The sequence below is a fragment of the Enhydra lutris genome, unplaced genomic scaffold (genome assembly GCF_002288905.1).
Source record: "Enhydra lutris kenyoni isolate GAN:26980312 unplaced genomic scaffold, ASM228890v2 scaffoldscaffold43, whole genome shotgun sequence".
Lineage (NCBI taxonomy): Eukaryota > Metazoa > Chordata > Mammalia > Carnivora > Mustelidae > Enhydra > Enhydra lutris.
Genome location: NW_019154127.1, coordinates 15802864 through 15823019, shown reverse-complemented (window position 1 = coordinate 15823019; position 20156 = coordinate 15802864). Strand labels below are relative to the sequence as shown.

General features: G+C 51.3%; 1 protein-coding gene across 2 annotated transcripts in view; it reads right to left on the bottom strand.

Moving 5' to 3' along the window:
- Nucleotides 1-20156, bottom strand: part of LOC111155631 (disco interacting protein 2 homolog A) — a 117320-nt gene that overhangs the window by 48719 nt on the left and 48445 nt on the right. For both annotated transcript variants that reach the window (XM_022515900.1, XM_022515901.1), the window contains 10 exons: nucleotides 18833-18952; nucleotides 17193-17390; nucleotides 10023-10114; nucleotides 6897-7007; nucleotides 5598-5721; nucleotides 5208-5317; nucleotides 4697-4799; nucleotides 3058-3122; nucleotides 2744-2837; nucleotides 2051-2170 (listed from right to left, as the gene is read on the bottom strand). In XM_022515900.1, the coding sequence (XP_022371608.1) occupies nucleotides 2051-2170; nucleotides 2744-2837; nucleotides 3058-3122; nucleotides 4697-4799; nucleotides 5208-5317; nucleotides 5598-5721; nucleotides 6897-7007; nucleotides 10023-10114; nucleotides 17193-17390; nucleotides 18833-18952 (1137 nt within the window). The remainder of the gene's footprint in view (nucleotides 1-2050; nucleotides 2171-2743; nucleotides 2838-3057; nucleotides 3123-4696; nucleotides 4800-5207; nucleotides 5318-5597; nucleotides 5722-6896; nucleotides 7008-10022; nucleotides 10115-17192; nucleotides 17391-18832; nucleotides 18953-20156) is intronic.

The following is a 20156-nucleotide window of genomic DNA, read 5'->3' as shown; positions in this document are numbered from 1 at the left end:
GACAAAAGAGCATGAGGGCAGCCACAGACCCACATGTCTTCTCACCTGATGTGCCCGGGGGAAGGACTGCCTCTTCTGTGGCCGGTACTAGGTCAATTAGACACTCACAGGGAAGGAAATGATTGCAGGGTCCCACCACACAAACGAAACTGAAGATGCGGAATATGAAAAGCAAACCGAGTTTTTAAAAGAAAAAGTAGGAGAGTATCTTTGTGACCTTAACAGGACAAAAAACCCACTAAAATAAAAAGGAAAAAAAGGTAAATCGAACTAGATTAAGACTTCGCATTTATTTAAAGCCGCAGATCAAAGTGTTAGAGGTCTGCAGAGTGGAAAAAGACATTTGCAAAACATGTGACAAAAGACACGCATCTGAAACGCGCGAAGAAGAAAACATCAGCAAACAAATAGAGAAATGAGCCCAGGATTTGGGTAGCACATAAAAGAGGATATTCAAACAGCCAATAAACACACAAAGAGTATCATCCGGAATCAGAGAAACGCAAACAAATTACCACCCTAGCCTGACACCACCACACGCCTACGGGACAGCTAAGCTGAAACAGACAGAAAACAGCGAGTGGGGCGCCTGGGTGGCTCAGTGGGTTGGGCCGCTGCCTTCGGCTCAGGTCATAGTCTCGGAGTCCTGGGATCGAGCCCCGCATCGGGCTCTCTGCTCTCTAGGGGAGCCTGCTTCCTCCTCTCTCTCTGCCTGCCTCTCTGCCTACTTGTGGTGACCAAGGAGCGATTCTGGGGCGAGCCCCCTCACGGCGAGGCCCAGGGAAGTGACCAAGGAGCGATTCTGGGGCGAGCCCCCTCACGGCGAGGCCCAAGTGCACGAGAGCTGCCGGAGGGCCTCAGGGCTGCGATTGGCCAAGTAACCCCCACAGGGCAGCCCACGCATGGTCCCCAGGCTGCCCCTGCTTCTCCCCTACTCGCCCCAGCCGGTCTGAGGCGTCGCGGGTATGGAGGCCCAGCTCCCCAGCAGGAGAGCTGCCACCTGCTCGGGGCTGCACCCGTCGGGACCCCAGGGCTGAACCCCACCCCTCAGGCACCTGCCACAGCGGGGCTCGAAGGAAAGGAGGGTGCTGTGTCCGGCTCTTGCTGGCACTGGCAGACGGCAGAGGACACACGAGACAAGCTGCTGGCTCAGTGCCACAGGGAACCCCAAGGCACGTGGAGGGGCAGGATCTAAGGTCTATGGGGACGGGGTCCAGGGAGGGCTCCCCGGTGGGAAAGCCTGGCCACCGGGAAAGGAGCTGCTGGGGGTGTGGCAGGGCGGAGGACACGCAGGGGTGTGGTGCAAGGCCCGGGCACGCGGCTGGGTTCAGGCGGGTGTGGGGATGCAGAGCACCCCAGCCCTGGGCGTCTGAGAGGCAGCATGGAGGGCCCTGCTGGGGATGGGTAGAGGAGCAGGATGGCAGATGCCCTCCTGAGCAGTGGGGACGCGGGGCGCAGGGATGTCGGCCTCCTCACAGGGAACTGGAGGAAAGACCAGCCTCTGGGCCGGGGAGCTTCAGTGCAAACCCTGCAGGACAGCCATTAACCCAACGAGAAAACCCACCTACCAGTCGAGGGCTTTGTGCTGCATAGAAACCCCCACAAAGGTCCACCAGGCCTCCCAGGGAGCCATGCGCGGTAGGCCTTGGACAGCCACCAATGAGCAGCCATGCTCAGACCCTGCACAGAGCCCGGGGTGCTCAGGGGTGCAACAGGGGAAATCCCAGCAGGAGGTCGGGGCCAAGGACCGGGGGCCAGGACAGGTGCCTGGTCCGTGTCTAAATTCCAGTCATTTCTTAATGTATCTTCTGTCCACAGTGTTAAAATTGCTTTTAAATTCAGCGCCTTCATAAACAAGCACGAGATACACCAGCGGGTCCCCCCGGGAGGGCGTGCAGCACGGCCCATGGCCTACAGCCCACGGCAGGCCTGTTATGGCGGCAACACCACAGTGCTGTTCCTTGGCGTGCCATACTTGACCCTCTTCCCTCCCACACCAGGCCTGCTGGGGAGGCCACAGCCACGGCCTTGCTCAGCCGGGCTTACTCACACGGGTTGGCGCCGTCAGCCACGATCAGCATGCGCAGGGAGCTGAGGCTGACGTCCCTCTGGCCTCGCTGAGCCAGGAGAGACCAGTGCATGTCGCGGGACTTCACCAGCGCGGCGCGGGCTGCAGAGGGGAGCACGGAAGTGCCCTGAGTCACAGGGAAGTGGCACCCTTGCCCCTCACAGACCCACTCGAATCAGCACAGGTCCCCGGGACAAGCGCGCGTAAGGACAGACCCATGGCCCAGCCTCGGGGCTCACCAAGGGGCCCCCCCAGCCCCACTGGAGCGGAGCCCAAGGGACGAGGAAGCCCTGTGGTGACCCAGGCGGGGGCAGGCCAGTGGCCCTCTGTCTACACTGCTTCCTTAGAATCAAGAGCTCTGCCACCAGTGAAAGCCTCAGATGAAAACCATCTCCACGACTAAGAACTGGGAGTACTGGTGTGACTGGAAAGAGTTTCAAGAGAACAAAAATAGTGGCCTATGGTGTCTGCAGAAGAGGGCCGTCAGGGGCCTGTGCCCAGGCCACGCAGAGTCCATGACTGCGGGGTGGCACGGTGCACACGGGCAGGAGGGGCGCCGTGGCCCGTCGCCACCGGTCGGCGAGCCGGCTTCACTGCTTTTTCCATCACCAAGAGTGACAACAGAAGGACTTCCTGCATGAAGGAGGGGTCAGGGGACGGCGTCTCTCCCGTTACCTTTATACGAACACACTTTCTGGATCCAGGACAGAGGGTTCACCTTCATGAGCGCGTACGGGACGCTGACGACGTGCATCCTGTTCAGCACGCTCTGCGGGCGAGACGGGCGCTCAGGGGAGGGCCTCGCTGCGGGGCCGCAGAGGCCGCACCGCGCCCGAGGGGCACAGAGAGCAGCCACAGCCTGCTCTTGCTGACACTTCAGATAAGGGCTAACTGCACCACCTAAAAGTAGGGTTCGGTGGCATCTCTTGGTACGAGGCCTCAGGGTCCCTCGAGTCCAACCACGAGACCACAGGGCAAACGACACTCACTGTTAACACTCCGTGCCACAGCCCAGCATCCCGCTTGAAATCCAGCACATTCGTTAGTGTCTCGGCTATGAGGGGACAGAGATGGTTAAACCACTTGTGACCGTCTTCACAAGTCAGGTGCATTGTTAAAGAAACTGTGAGATGAAGACATCACTGACACAAGAGCTCTAGGAAACGCACAGCCTCCGCAAATACCAGGAACCAGTCAATCAATCGTCTTGGTTATCGATTCAAATGACCAGAAAAACTCAGAAGTAGGTGATACAATTTTGGATTAAAACAGCTCTGCTGGGGCGCCTGGATGGCTCAGTCCGTTAAGCGTCTGCCATTGGCCTGGCTCACAATCTCCAGGCCCCGGGATCAAGTCCTGCATCAGCTCCCTGCTCAGCGGGGAGTCTGCTTTCTCCCTCTCCCTCTGCTCCTCCCCCTGCTCGCGCTCTCTCTCTCCCTCCCTTGCTCAAATAAGTAAGAATCCTTAAACATCTTGGGAAAACGCCACAGAGCTACGCTGATCACTAGTCTGAAACTACAAGGAGCAGCACGTGCTCGAGCGGCCCCTCGAGGTTCCCCCAGCACAGTGAGGTCAGGGGCGAGGACACTGAGGCCACCACCCCGTGTCTCTGGGAAATGTCACGGGCTGCTCGTGCTGCTTCCCCTCAGAAAGCTGATCCTTCTCTGTGGTCTCCTCCAGGAAGGACAGATGCAGGAGCAGGTGGTGACCGGGGCTGCCCACACAGCCCTGTGCTTGGGGGACCTGGTTCCGGGCCCCCCCACCGATGCTTGGCAACCCCAAGGGCACCCACAGCACGGACACCAATGGAGAACACAGGGCTGCCAGGAAGGGCGCCTGCTTCCTGAGTGAGAGTTCGTCCCTACGCTCCCTTCGTTAGCTAAAGCGTCCCAGTCATCCCTGATACATCCATGTCCAGAAAAAGAAAACCATGTGACTAATAGATCCAGTTTTCAAAAAATCATTCAGGCCCTTGAATATATCTAAGATCATTCTCCAATTTGCCACTGAAGGCTTCAGTGACTCCTGACTTCCATTTTTATTTTCCTCTTACTTTTAAACACCGTATTTTAGTTACTTAAACATACCGTTCAATTTACTTTCTAGTTTTATTCAATCCCAGCATTGTTACAGTAGGGAAACTACCATATATCTGTTTTTATAGTTCTTTAAAAATAACAGTTCTCTAAGTTAAATATCCAATATTTAACAGTCAGTGGGGGATGGTGCTACCTACGTGTCACCAACAGAAAACCTGTAACTTTCAAGATTCCGTTTGTGTATCTGCAGGCACGACAGTTCACATGGAAACCACAGTCACAGAAAGCAGCCATACAAAAGCGGGTCTGTTAAGATGGTTTTCCATTTTTTTATGTGCAGAACACACCGCCCCGTAGCTACGTCCCGGGCAGAACCAGCCCACCAGGCATAGTGGTAGATGAATTCCACCCGCCATCAAGTCAGCACACACACGAACGTCCTGGAAGGAACCTGAGTGGGGCTGCCTGGGTGACCCGGCCCCTCGCACGCCGCACAAGCAGACGGCCCTAAGCACGCCAGCCCGGGCCCGGCTGGGCGAGAAGGCTGCACCAGCGCTCAGCCAGTCCCCAGGGGCCCGCACGCCCTTACCTTCTGAGTAGCCGCAAGCCTGCGTCAGAGCCTGGCAGTGGGCCAGCAGGCACGCGTGGGTCACCGTGACCCCCACCGTGCTGCCTTCTTTGCTGGTTTTATACTGAAAGATTTCAAGAAAAAAAAAATCCATTATGGATGCTTCTGGAGGCTGACAGAATTTACAAAGGCGCGGTCCGTCCTTCGCTAACCATCCCATCACACGGAAGCACACGTTACGCCGTGACTCTTGGGGTGACACCCGCAGAGGAAGCTGGGGCACCCCTGCGGTAAGCGCCCGGGCACAACAGTGCGTGCAGGCTGCCCAGGACTGCCGAAACCCCCAGGGTGGGCGGCGAGGGACAATCAAGTAGGGGTAAGACCACACCTGCATGAGCTCCCCTACGACCCTGGCTGTCTCTGGGGGGAAGGTCAAACAGAAGGCTAAGTTCCGGCCTGCACTCCGACCAGAAGCAAGAGCTGAGCCTGTGGGGGCAGCTTCCCCGTGCTCTGGGTCAGACGAGGCCATTACCTCAATGTAGGCGGTCCCAGCCCGGGCATCCTGTGCCTGCGGCTGCCAGTCTTTGGGGGGCTTGGCCAGGTGCTTCCCGTCGATCACCAGCCAGGAGAGCGGGGGCCATCCTGTGAGGGTGCAGACAGGGCCCCCGGCCCAGGAGAGTGGTCAGCGGGCCTCAGGGCTCAGCCACCCACCACACAGCCACCGGCTCCTGCCACCCAGGGAACATGAGTCTCCGTCCCGTTCCCCTTGTACTGATCTAGCTTCGATTCAGTCGGTGCCTCTGGCCAGCAACAGCACAGGCCTAGACTCTGAACCGTGGGGCTGGGCAGCAAGACGCACACCCACCCACGAGGACCTTGCTCCTGCTGGAGACCGTTCCCCTCAGGGCCCCTGGGCGCCTACCTTTGAAAGCAGCCACCTCTCCAGTCTGTGCCTTGGGCAGGCCTTTCTGACACGCGTCCGTGGTCAGGGCCAGGGTGACGCCACAGCTGCCCAGCAGAAAGCCCACCTGCTGGCTGCCAGCGTCCTGCAGAAGCACGGCGAGGAGCTCACGGGCGGCCCCGAGGGCCTGGCCCCGCTCAGGCCCTCACACAAGAGCCGGGCCCTTCACCTTCACTCACCCTCACCAGCTGCTACAACGGAACCCTATGTGGGTAGAGACTGTATTTTCATGAAAATAAAATAGAAAGTTCTGGATAATGGGCTAATGCCTCAGTGTTCTCTTGCAAATGACATTTAGTGGCATTTTAAACAACTACAAAAATAACAGCATGGAAATTTCCACTTGAGTCACATTTAAAATTTGCAGATTAATCTGGGGGGGGGCAACCTTTAACACAGTGACTTATTTCCCACAAAAATGCACATTTCCTTCCAGTCCACATTTCTTTTATACACGTCCCTGAGTAACGTTTATCACTTTCTTCCTTCAAGTTTGACAAATCTCTGGCTTTTTCTGAATAATCTCTGTATTCAAACATCTATTCATCCTATATTATCCTCTGGGAGGCACTGGTTTTATTTCAAACTTCACTTTTGGGATTCTCGAGTATTTGTTGCTGGAAATACTCACTTTAACTACCTGAACACTGATAGGGTAGAAAACTCTATTTTCTAAAACACCCGCCTTGTCTACTCCTAAAATAATGATCTTTTTTCAGTAACCAGATTACTGACGTCTATACTTGAAATGTAACAGCTCCCCAGAGTATTAGCAAGTCCCCACATTAATCATCGGTCAGTAACAAGAGCTGCTTGTGCAGGCAGAAAAGCAAATTCTCATCGTGCATATTCACAACTGTCCCTGAGAAGGAGCTCCAGTATGTCACAGTGTGATTTACTCACTCCCAAGACATGGAAATTAATACTGATAAGAGTCTGGTTTTGAGAGGCAATTTAACAAAATCCGGTCCAATCGCTAATTCTAGCCATCCGAGGAGAAAAGGTGCACCTCCTGTTCTGGAAAGTTCACAGAGGTGACGTAACAGCTCCACCCACAGCTTCGGAAGCCCGTCCCCCAGCAAGACGCTCGCCCGCGGAGCTGCCGCCCACCGCCCCGTCCCGGCCTGCCTGCGGCCCTCTCCTCACTCGGAACAGCGCCCGGCTGCCAAGAAGGCGGCCTGAGACGCGGCGAGTCTACGCTCAGCTTCCCAAGAGGACCTCACAGGACCAGAGCCCCATGGTCCCCAGCGAGTTAACTACCTTTCTGGTTAACGGCACTTCTATGGGAACGGGAACCAGCTCTGCCAGGAGACACCCATAAAACGCCACCATGAACATCACGGGGTCACTGTTCGGAAACACCAGGGCCACCTGCAACAGCATGAAGGAAAACCATGAAATCCACTCACGAACGAGGCAGCCATCTCAAAGCTTAGCAGCCCTGCTGATTAGACGGAATTTGGACATTTTAGACCATCTTACAGCTTTTCCAATTTAGTTCAGAAAATGTAATTTGGGGGTTAATTCTTGGTTCTTAAATTTCCTCAACCATGTAACTTTTCATAAATAGTTTTCAGGTTGAGGTCTCTGTTCTAGAAGCAACCAAATAATTTAGAGTGTTTGCACCTAACGGCAGTCCAGCACGAGTCTGGTGTGGGATGGAGACCCAGCTCCGCGCCTGCCACCTGTCTGGGACACACCGCCCACACCTGTCAGCCCAGGCGGAAAACACCCACAGTAGCAGGAAGAGTGGGCACAGAACCAGATCATACCCAGAATATCTTCCAGAAGGTAAAATCCTAACACCAACGTTTTCGTCGAGCACATCTTCACTCAAGACCTCAGTGTGCTGACGGGGAAGTGGAGGGCCCCGAACCCCTCGGCTGAGACCCCCACCGCTGACCCTCCCGCGGAGCCCCCGGCTCGCCCACCTGGCCCTGTGCTGCCCCTATTTAAGTTACATGCTCTATCTCATTCATCTTACACTTTTGTTTTTATCAAACACATTTTAAAAACACGTAATTTAAGATAAAATATAAGTACTAATGAAAAAAATACCCCAAGCTCACCCACCCTTCCTCACTCCCCAAGGTAACCTCTTTAAAAATATCTTACATCTTCCTTTTCCATTTGCTCTCAGAGTTTTAAATGTAATGCTTACAGTGCTCTATTCTTAGTATTGATTTTATTTCCTATTATTGTAGATGAACTCCCTGCCCTTGGCATTCCTGCCTTTCTCTTCCCCCATCCTCGCAGCTGCCATTTCTTACAACATTGGGTAAAATTAAAAGCTATTATGGAACAAGATTTTTATGAGCCCCAATATTGTGATAAGTGTGCCCAAAACTGTACGCGACAAGTCAGGACAGCAGACGTTAACCCTGGGCCCTTGAGAGCACACACAACGGCTGCTAATAACTACCTGATAGCTAACCCTATACTCTCTCCTCGAGGTCCGGAAATCCAGTTCCTAACAAGTTAATTTTTTGAAAAGGGCAAAGCTCTCCTTTAAAAGTTGATATTAATAGTGATTGCACTGAACTGTGACTAGATGTGTGGCATAAAAACACTTTTGGAGAATTTGTTATCAGCGCTTGTGTCCATCCACTTCTGTAAGCGCTATTTACTCCAGGACAATGAACTAAACAGCCACACCCAATAACTAGCTCATTCACTGTGATCCTGTCAATCTCCCATAATTAACCCAACTATGGGACTCACTCGGGAGTCAAGGAGAGTATCTGGAAGTCTCTGTCCTTGCAGGAATCTTCAAGAAAAATAAATCAGTGATTCTTAGAGTCATTTTAAAGCACAACATAAACCAGGAACTCTTACAGGTTCGGTCTAAAGCACGACGTTATCAAGTCCCATTCTCGGGCTGTTCTCGCCTTACCGCCAAGCTCATGTCTGCTACTGGTAACGGCTACCGCCCCCTCTACTTGCTCGGCTTTCCACATATCCGCTGGCCAACCTGCTCTAAAATGCTCCGCCAGCTGTACAATACCTTCCGAAGGTATCTGCTGAGTAACCAACTAGTCAGGCCGGCCTAAGTCTCACCAGATGCCCAGCGGTGTACCCCGGCCTGGGCCCTCTGCCCCCCCCCCCCGCCGTCGCCCTGTGCTGTGGCTCGCTCTGCCCTCTCCCCTCCAGAAGCTGGGGGGCCCGTTTCTGCGCCCTGGTCCTGCTCCGTAGGCAGGGAGCTGCGCTGGGGGCCCTCTCGCTCGTCAGCTCAGGATGCTGACCGGCTTCACTACCACTGTTTTAAAATTCTCTCCTGTCCGTCCCTCTCCCGCCTGGAACTCCTACCAGCTGAACTCCAGACCTTCTTGACCAAGGCTCCGTCCTGCACCCTCTGTCCTTTCCATCTCTTAGCCTCCCCATAAGCGTCTCGTCTTGATTTACGGGGTGGTGTTTTTACCTTTAGTTTTCCAGGGATATTAAGACTAACTTTTTAAAAAATTCTCTTCTGTGTGTGACTTTCCTCCACATTTGTTTCCTCCTCCTCTCCCCCCTACCACCACCTTCCACTTTTCTTGTTTTTCTTTTCTTTGCTTGTTTGTTGTTTTCTTTCACATTCTTCAAATGTCCGTGGTGAGTGGTTCTTTCTAAAGCGCGGACCCTCGGAGAGCTGCCCGAAACGCGCAGTTTCACTGTGGGGTGATCTGACCACAGCAGCCGTCTCACTAGGGGGTCTCCCTGCTGAGGGTCCTGCCCTCCATCTGGGACATTCCTCCCGTCTGGGTCAGTTCGCCTTCGCCCAGAGCCGTGCTCAGGAACAGAACCTCCTATGATGAAGGGGATGTTCTATCTCCGAGCTATCAAATGGGGTAGCTATGAGCCACATGGGGTTCACGAGTCCCTGAAACACGGCTTGGGTGACTGAGGAACTAAATTCTTTATTTAATCGTGGTTAATTTAAGTGGCCCCACGTGGGTGATGCCACAATGCCGGGCAATGTAGCAGCACACGGAACAAATAAGCCTGTAGCCCCCGTCACGTTCTACCTCAGCGTGAGGTCACGGGGCTGCTGGCCACAGGGACAAGAGGAAGAGAGGAATTTCTGAGTAAGATCAACATTTTCTCATAAAACCTAAGCTTTGAGGACCTAATATTTATCAATGTTATTTCTACTAAAAGGAATCGATATGAAGTCAGAGGAAAGATGTTGAAGAGTCAGTAGACGAGCAGTGAAGGAAGGAAAGAACCATCATCATCTTGTGTACATCATCGTAAACTTTGTCCATATTTAGGATTATTCTGTGCTGAGTTTACATCCCTCGTATTAATGCTGTATGTCGAACCAACTGACGGAATACTGATTTCAATGAGACATATTTTTAGAGTTTGTTTTTGCTCACTCCAATAAGTTATATTCTAGTTACTTACTCTGTCTCCAGGTTTAAGTAGTGGTTCATTCTTACTAGTCAGTTTATTAAGTAGAGTATAAGCTAGTTTTAAACTCCGACTCCAAAGTTTGCCTAAAATAAAATAAAAATACTAAGCAATGTAAAATTAAAGAAACTAATAATTAACATTTTAACGTAGCAATCACAATACCCCATAATGTACCATCACTCTATTATTGGAAATTCAGGTAAGTTTCCAACTGATAACTATTTTGCACAATGCTGTAATGAACATCATAGTTTTCTCTTAAAATTAACTTATAGATTTATTTTTCTTAATACAAAAATAGAAAAGGAATTTATTCCACAATATTTAGAACATAGAAAACAGAAAAAGTCAGCATTCCTTCAGTTATGTACACACACATGCACATGTACGTGCATGTGACGTTTTCAAGAAACTGGAGCATTCTTCACTTTGCTTTTTCAGGCAACACTGCATTTTGAACGCATTTTCATATCATTAAACATCTTTCAACTACATCCCTTATTATGAGTGGCGCAGAATTCATTTAACCTTTATAACTCATAAGTGGGTACTTTGTCCGTCTCCAGTTTTCACCCAAGAGAATACCATCCAGAGCCGCTGGCCCTCCAGGACGCAGCCCCCAGCCCTGGCAGGTTCTGCACGGCACACGCCCCCTCCGGCACGCGGTCTCACCAGCAGAGCCCAGCCGCGAACTCTCAACAAAGGACAGTGTCCCTGAGGAAGGTGGAAGATGAAACAAAGGGAGGGGAAGGAAGACTAAAGGCTTCTGGGGAGGTAGAACGAGGTGGGGGCGACCACGGGGCAGGACAACAGAAAAACCCGAGTCCATCCCCAACACCCGAAGCAGCCTCACACGCACCCTACGCAGTAGCAGGGAAGCGACAGTAGCGACTCGGCCCCTTTCAAGTTCTGGGTAACGACCACGTGCAGTCTGAGCAGCCACGCCCCCTGAGCAGTGCCCAGACTTCACCGTAAATGAAACTAGACCTGGGTGTGACATTATGAAATAAGTGAACTGTGAGACCTGAGAAATCAGTGACAAAAAAAAAATATTCGACCCAAAACACTGTTGCCTTCGTCTATGCACAAAAACCAAGTCAGTTTAACTGAAGAACGCAAAAAGCTTTGGGGCGCCTGGACGGCTCAGGCTCATCCATTGAGTGTCTGACCCTTGGTTTGAGCTCAGGTTGTGATCTCGGGGGGCCGTGAGGCAGAGCCCGCCTAGGGCTCCGCGCTCAGTGGGGAGTGGGCTTGAAGACCCTCCCTCTCTGGCCCGCCCCGCACTCTCACACTCTCTCTCTCTCAAATAAACAAATAAATCTTTAAAAAAAGAATGCAAAACGTTTTAACAGAAAATCAACATAATCCGTCACATTAACAAAGGTGAAAAGAGGTAAAACAATTTAACAATCATTCAGGATTTTAAATGATCTGAATTCAGAATGAAAGGAAATTTCCTTAATGTAATAAACCCCATCTTTAAAAGTCCTATAGGAATATGAGAATTGATGGTCAGATCTTGAAAGCTTCCCCTGGGGAGCAGAAACAAGCCGGGGACATCTGCCTTTTCACCGGAAGTCGCAGTCAGTGCAATAAGGGGGAGGGAGGGTGGACAGAAAAGGCAGACACTGTTAGTACCGCCTGCAGACGACGTGACTGCGCACGTTGTGAATCTCTGTCAGACTAACCACAGAGCCACAGTCATTCCAGAAGCTGGTGCTGGCTTAGGGTAGCATATAACTCAACAGGATAAAACAAAGACCCACAACAACCCTGCCACGCACGTGTGGGCAATTCCACATATGACACAGGTGCCCTGGAGAAGCGGGGCGGCCCTAGGACAGACAGCTATCCGTCCTGAAAGACAGACCCTGGGACCCATCCCCACACCGTACACAAGACTCATTCCCAGCATTTGGTCGATCTAAATGTGAACAGCAAACAGCAGAGCTATTTCAAGACAACAGAACAGCTTTAGGATCGAGGCCCAGGGAGAGTCCTTACGGAGAACTCCGGAAGCACTGGCCATGAGCAAAAGGAAGGTAAGCTTGGGTGGAACTTCTGTTCACTAAGGTCGTGACAGCAGCAGACGGGGAAGGCTCGCCGTGGGGGACACCAGCAGCACGTGTCACTATCAAGGACCGGTGTCCAGAACACACCAGAAAGTCCCACAAATAACCCTACACAAAAACGCACAAGGGGGCGCCCGGGTGGCTCAGCGGGTTAAGCCGCTGCCTTCGGCTCAGGTCATGGTCTCAGGGTCCTGGGATCGAGCCCCACATCGGACTCTCTGCTCGGCGGGGAGCCCGCTTCCTCCTCTCTGCCTGCCTCTCTGCCTGCTTGTGATCTCTCTCTCTCTCTCTCTGTCAAATAAATAAATAAAATCTTTAAAAAAAATGCACAAGAGATTCAATAGTACTTAACATAAAAGAAAACCCCAAGGATTAAAAAAACAGGAAAAGAGGTCAATCTACTTTTTCATCAGGAAAATGCAAATTAACACCAAAATACTACTACATAGTCTCAGCAGAGTAGCCACCGGAAGCTGGATGACAGGGAGCAGGTGGGGCTGGCACTGCCCCGGTAAGTGTGAACCGGGGAAGTCTGACATTATCTGATAAATGTGAAGATACGCGTAATCCCAGACCCAGGACATCCACTCCAAAGTACATACCCTTCAAAACTGCATGCTCATGAACCAGGTGGCACAGCCCAGAACATTCCTGGCAGCACTGTAAGAGCCAAAACTGGATATGAACATTATAACCAATATAAATGGTAAATTCCGATCTATTCCTCCTTAGACAGAAATGAATGAGCTACAGCTCATAAAAAAGCACAAAAGCATGATGGTAAAAGACTGCCTCCAAATAGGAGGCCGTACTGCTGGCACGCCAGGGCTCCCACCTGAAACAATTTAAAACCTGGGTAAATGCAGACATCATCTAGCAAAGACAACGAGAAGAGTTAGGGTTCCAGAGGGAAACCCCTTGGGAAGGCGAGCTGACCGTGCACAGCTGGGGGGTCAGTAGGGCCCTGGCCCCCGCAGCAGACAGAGTATCTCCTGGACTCATGTCCACAGACTGCTGCCACTGAGGCACAAAGACAACAGCGGAGCTTCTGGGGGGTGCTGGGAGCCACACCAGCACAACCAGCCTCCCCTCGGGAGATCTACCGAGTCCTGGGGCTGCGAGCAGCAGGGGCTGGAAAGCCATGTGGAAAGCCTCTGAGAAACAAAGTGGAGCCCTTACGTAGCACGTGAGACAGAAGCCACGGCTGGGGAACTGCAGAGGAGGACAGCCTGGCGCTCAGGGGTGGGCTGCGCCAGCCCCGACTGCCACCGTGGGACCAGCCACCACGCCACCTGCCACATAGAGCGAAGGAGGAACGTCTCTCGTGGAGGGGCATCATGGAACCTCCGTAATTCTTTACACTGTCCAACATTCGATCCAAAAGGTACCAGGCATTCCAAAGATAAATTCTCTAAACTAAAACCAAGAGAAAGTATACACAACTGCAACAGGCCCACAGGTGACCCGACCTGGAGCTGGCTGACGGAAACTTCCCGACACGGCGAGGACGTATGCGTTCCAGGACATGGTGGAAAAGACAAAGACGATGCGTGGAATGATAAAGAATTGTCCTAGAAAATTAGGACAGGAATCAAAACACAGAATATCAAAATTAAGAACCCATCAGGAATTTCATGACAGAATAAAAATTTCAGAAGACAGGATTAGAGAATTTGAATAAAGGAAAATTAAAAATCTCCAAACTGAAGTACAGACAACCCTTGAACAATGCAGGCCCACTTACCTGTGGATTTTTGGGTAAATACGGTAACCGTACTATAAATGTATCTTCTCTTCCTAAGATCTTCTTAGTAACAGTTTCTTTTCTCTAGCTTACTTTATTATATGAATATGATATGTAATAAAAACAACATATAAAATAAGTGTTAATCAACTGTTTATGTTATCAGTAAGCCTTCTGATCAACAGTTGACTAGTGGTAGTTAGTTTTTGGGGAGTCAAAACTCATACTTGGGTTTTCAACTCTGTAGGGGTCAGCACCCCTAACCCTCCATTGTTCAAGGGTCAATCAAATATATAGAAAAGAATACAAAATAGAAGAAAGAACATTAAAGCTACACAGGTATACGTGGCTCAAAGCCCCAGAAGGATGAGAGAGACCTGAATCCAGCAGGTGGGCTGGGAGCAGTCCATGCTGCTCACAGCAGGCAGAGCTCTTTTCTGAGGAATTACGGACTGAGTGCTAATGGACACAGATGCCAAGATCTTAAACAACGTATTGGCTAAATCCAATTCAGACATTTGTTAAAGAGATATCATGGCCAAGTGGGATTTATTCTAGGAATGAAAGGGCTGCTTGACATTTGAAAATGAACCAAGGTAATGCATCAAATGAAGTGGGGAGGAGAGAGAAAGATATGATCATCTTGACAGAGCAGAAAAAGTGTCTTATAAAATTCAGAGCCATCCATGATATTAAAAAGAAAAAAAAAACTTCTAATAAACTAGGAATGGAAGGGAACTTTCTTAATCTGACAAAGAGTTTCTACCACAAAACAAGCAAACAGGCTACAGCAAACATCATACTCCACGACCCGGAGCTTTGCGGTGACGATGAGAAAGCGGCAAGCAGACCCGCCCCAGCACGGGACTGCGGGGTCTAGCTCTTCAGCGAGGCAAGTACGGGGAGGCCAACATCACACTGTCTCTGTTCATAGATGATATGATTTTGAACACTGGATATCCCAAAAATACACGAACAAACTACTAATTAATAAAAAGAAAAGATAATAGTAAGTTAATTGAATGAGATTATTAGAAACAAAGTCACCATTTAGGGGCATCTCAGAGGCTCAGCTTGTTAAGCATCTGCCTTTGACTCCGGTAATGATCCCAGGGTCCTGGGATCAAGTCCTGCGTTGGGCTCCCTGCTCAGGAGGGGGTCTGCTTCTCCCTCTGCCTCTGCTGCTCCCCAGCTTGTGCGCTCTCTCCCCCTCACTCTCTCTCAAATAAATAAGTGCAATCTTTTTTTAAAAATCACCATTTAAATACTCAATTGCACTTCTACACACAAGCAACAAATCAGCAGGGAGCAGTTTTAGTCATTCCCTTACAACAGGAATGAATCCAGTGAAAGAAGCTCAAGCGTTCTGTACTCAAAAGTGTCAAACATTAACAAGAGAAACTGAGGGAGCCTTGAGGTGGGGGCAGCACTGCACAGTCCCGAACAAAGATTGTGTAACTGTAACGGCATCACTTCTCTTCACGTTTAACTACAGAATCAGTGCAGGGCCAGTCAATATCCCAGCGGGAACCGCTCTGGACACGGACGAACTGATTCTAAAGGTGCTCAGAAATGCAGAGAGCCAAGAACTGTCCAGAAAACTGTGAGGAACAATCACAGAGCCGAAGGGCATCTATACCCAACGCCAGGACTCACAGAGCCGTAGCCGTTCAGGGAGTACAGACAGACAACAGAGCACGACAGAAGGACAAAAGAGCATGAGGGCAGCCACAGACCCACATGTCTTCTCACCTGATGTGCCCGGGGGAAGGACTGCCTCTTCTGTGGCCGGTACTAGGTCAATTAGACACTCACAGGGAAGGAAATGATTGCAGGGTCCCACCACACAAACGAAACTGAAGATGCGGAATATGAAAAGCAAACCGAGTTTTTAAAAGAAAAAGTAGGAGAGTATCTTTGTGACCTTAACAGGACAAAAAACCCACTAAAATAAAAAGGAAAAAAAGGTAAATCGAACTAGATTAAGACTTCGCATTTATTTAAAGCCGCAGATCAAAGTGTTAGAGGTCTGCAGAGTGGAAAAAGACATTTGCAAAACATGTGACAAAAGACACGCATCTGAAACGCGCGAAGAAGAAAACATCAGCAAACAAATAGAGAAATGAGCCCAGGATTTGGGTAGCACATAAAAGAGGATATTCAAACAGCCAATAAACACACAAAGAGTATCATCCGGAATCAGAGAAACGCAAACAAATTACCACCCTAGCCTGACACCACCACACGCCTACGGGACAGCTAAGCTGAAACAGACAGAAAACAGCGAGTGGGGCGCCTGGGTGGCTCAGTGGGTTGGGCCGCTGCCTTCGGCTCAGGTCATAGTCTCGGAGTCCTGGGATCGAGCCCCGCATCGGGCTCTCTGCTCTCTAGGGGAGCCTGCTTCCTCCTCTCTCTCTGCCTGCCTCTCTGCCTACTTGTGATTTCTCTCTGTCAAATAAATAAATAAAATCTTTAAAAAAAAAAAAAAGAAAACAGCGAGTGCTGGCACGCATGGGGTTAGGGTTAGTCTGCACGCATGGTCCGGACACTGTGTGTCACTGTGTGTCCTAAGCCGGACACGGCTCCCACTCGTGTACATTTATGCCCCGCACAAAGAGACTCCCCGAAGAATGTTCATGACAGCACCATACACAATAGCCCCAGCGGGACGTCGGTCGGCCGTAGAGCACGCTGGAAATTCTCCGCACATTCACACAATAAACACATCCGTCAGTGAGCACCACACGACACCATGGCCGAGCCTCATGAACAAAGCTGCACAACGGGATGCAGACACCAACACCTTTTGCCTAATTCCCTTTACATAAAACTTGGATCAGGGAAAGCCACAGGCGTTCAGGCTCAGAACAGGTCAACCATCAGTGGGAGGGTGTGCATGCTGGAAGGGACACAGGGGCCTGGGGACCTGGAAATGCTCGGGGCTAAGAGGAGTACATTCACTCCGTGACAATGCATCAAGCCAGATGCTTAGGATTTGTGTTATGTGAAAACATGATACGGAACCAAAAGATAACAAACACAAAAATACATAGTGTATGATTCCGTGCACACAGAGCTCAAAATGAGACAGATCTAAATGCCACTGTTCAGAGACGCATATTTGGGTGTGACCCCCGACACCAGAGCAGTGGCTGGTCGCCTCCTCTGTGGGGAGGACGGGGCAGCGGTCCAGGAGGGGCACCTGGAGTGAGGCGATGCTGTTGTTCTGACGGCTCTGTTGGTTTCTCAGGAACCGTTCTAGCATGTTCATGAAGCTCTAGGTCATGCTACATGACACCTAACATTTTACAGCTAACCCAGACCCCGACCGCTTTCAACACTTGCCGTAGGTGAGAGTGTAGACGGCTTTCCCGGCCGTGTCCAAGGCGGTCAGACAGGGGGCTTTGGGCTGCGTCGTACCCCACCGCTGCAAGACAGCCAGCAGGGACGGGGGCCAGGGAACCCCCACAGCCAGAGGCTCCCCTTTCAGCACCACCATCTGGCTTCCCTCAGGCTTCGGCTGATTTGGGTCTGGCTGCTGCACTATAAGCAAAGTTGAAATTAAGAAATCAGCATTTTATAGTACAACACATACACCCTGTTTTTAAGCATCCTCTTAAAAAATACCAACTATTGGGGCACCTGGGTGGCTCAGTGGGTTTAAGCCTCTGCCTTCGGCTCAGGCCATGATCCCGGGGTCCTGGGATTGAGCCCCGCATGGGGCTCTCTGCTCAGCGGGGAGCCTGCTTCCCCCTCTCTCTGCCTGCTTCTCTGCCTACTTGGGATCTCTCTCTGTCAAGTAAATAAATAAAGTCTTTAAAAAAAACCACCAACTGTAAGAACGTTCAAATAACTTTAGGTTCCCTTATCATTCTAACAGTCACAGACCAGCGGACCAAAGGACAGATGGAGATTCGTCACGGACAATGCCGGACTCTAACTGCGACCTCACAGGACAAGCCCCAGAACAGCAGCAGTGCGTGGGCTGATGGCCGGTGACGACACCTGAGGGGCAGGCCACGAGTCCCATTTATAAAGGATAAAAGTGAGTACAATCACCATCTCCATTTGGGCACTCAAAACGACCATCACCATGGAGAAAGAAAATAAAGTAAAATCGATTACGTCTCCAATGGGGTGTAACCAGCGTCTGCCCAAGCGCAAGAAAAATACCCGAAGGCCGTTTCCACCACTGGACTCTGGATCTGAAAGGCGTCATCTGGTTACAAAGGGGAAAACAATGCCCTAAAGTTGAGTTTAACCCTCAGTGAGGAGGGGACACCGGGCAGCAGTCACGGGGGCAGTAACGCTGTACGGGAGAGGCAGGAGGGGCAGGGGGCCGGCTGGCCACGCGCCCCGCAGCTCTAATACAATTACGCACTCGGACCTCGTACTAGCCTTTATTTCTGTTCCCTTCCTACAGGGTTAGACTTCTGTTCCCTGGTAATTTTCTTTTAAAAATAGATCTACATTCTTTTTTCCTAAATATACATCTCACTCATAAATGAGAGACTGAATTTCTGGAAAAGAGCCAAAACCATGCTAAAAATATACTTTAAAACCATGGGAAGACAAGTATTTCAGATCTAAAGTTTAAGTACAAAAGGAAATGATGGGGGAGCCTGGCTGGCTCAGCGGGTGGAGCGTGGGACTCTCAATCTCAGGGCCATGAGTTCAAACCCACGGGGGGCAAAGAGTTGACTTAAAAAAAGACTGAAATGACGTAACTACAACAGACCCTTGGGGGTCTTCCAGTACCAAGCCCTGGACCGGCGGCACAGAGAAACGTTAAGTCCCTTCATCACGAGAGACGCATCTTCTCCCCGTTCACGGGACGCGGCGCACAATGACCCAGGGCCGGAGGCAGACGGAGGGCCATCTGCTTGCGCTGCAGTGTTGCCGTGTGACCACACACGCCACAGCTGCCCGGAACCCTGCGAGGAGAGCCACCCCGTCCGACACCAGAGCCCCCCCGGGACGCTCACCTTCCAACAGCTCCTCAAGGTCATCCACGAAGAACTCCTTCAGCGGAGGGCGCTTCGGCCTCTTCAGGGTGTTGAGAAGCTGCTGGATTTTGGAGGACACCCTGCTGCTCACGGGGACACCTGCCACGGGAGGAGGAGCGCTGAGGCCGGAGCTCGCCAGCCCTCTGCGACAGGACGCGGAGGCGGGCTTCAGCGACCGAGGCCGCCAACACTCGGGAGCTCACAGAGCCAGCCGAGCACCGGCCCGTGGCGCCGCCATGCCGGGACTCACTCACTCGCTGCGCGAACGTTCCCTGGAGGCCTTCAGGGAACCAGAACCTTTGCTCAGCTAGTGGTCTTCGAAGTGGCCCAGAGACCCTTTGAGGGGGTTTGCGGGGCCGTGTGGGGGTGTCACGGCCTCTCCCTCCCTCCTCTCAGGGCACAGTGAGTCTTCCAGGGGCCACACAACGCGGGAGGCACAACAGACTGAGAACGCGGTGGGGCCTGCTCCCCTGCACGCCGGCCCCTAGGGACACCGGCAACGTGGAAAACAAGCCCATTCTCTGGGCCACATCTTTGTTTTAGAAATTCTTTCATAGGGCACCTGGGGGGCTCAGTTGGCTGGACAACGCCTTTGGCTCTGATCATGATCCTGGAGTCCCAGGATCGAGTCCCACCTCAGGCTCTCAGCTCCACGGGGAGTCCGCTTCTCCCTCTGACCTCTCCCCTCTCATGCTCGCTCTCTCTCTGTCTCTCTCAAATAAATAAATAAAATTTAAAAAAAAAAAAAAGAAATTCTTTCATAAACATGTGCAACTTATGTGAAGATGTGATGTTTCTTATTGCTATTTTTAAATGGGTTAATAAATATTTTTTAAATCTTCAAAGTAAATATCAAGAGATTTAAGCCACATACACTGAAAGCTCTTGGGTGTCCTGAGTAATTATCCAGAAATGACGTTCTGGCAGAGGGAGAGTCAGCAGAAGGGCAGCTCACCACCTGCCCGGTGAACACTAGCAGGGACGTGCCCACACGCAGGAGCCAGAGCCGCGCACCGAGGGAAGAGGGCCCCGGGCGCCCGTGCAGGACAGGTGAGCAGGGCCCCGAGCCGGAGACACAGCCCACCGTCCAGCTGCAAGCATGGCGGCCGGCACCCTGACGTCCTTCCACAGCAACGCCCCCACTCTGGTTTGGAGCCAGTCACATTCCCAAACCAAGCACCGTGCTGGGTCATCACCAGTCTAGTCTCCATTGATCTGGAACATTCTTCATCCTTTATGACATTAACATTTTGAAAGAATATGGTTTGGTTTGGTTTTTTAATAAAGTAGAACACACCTCATT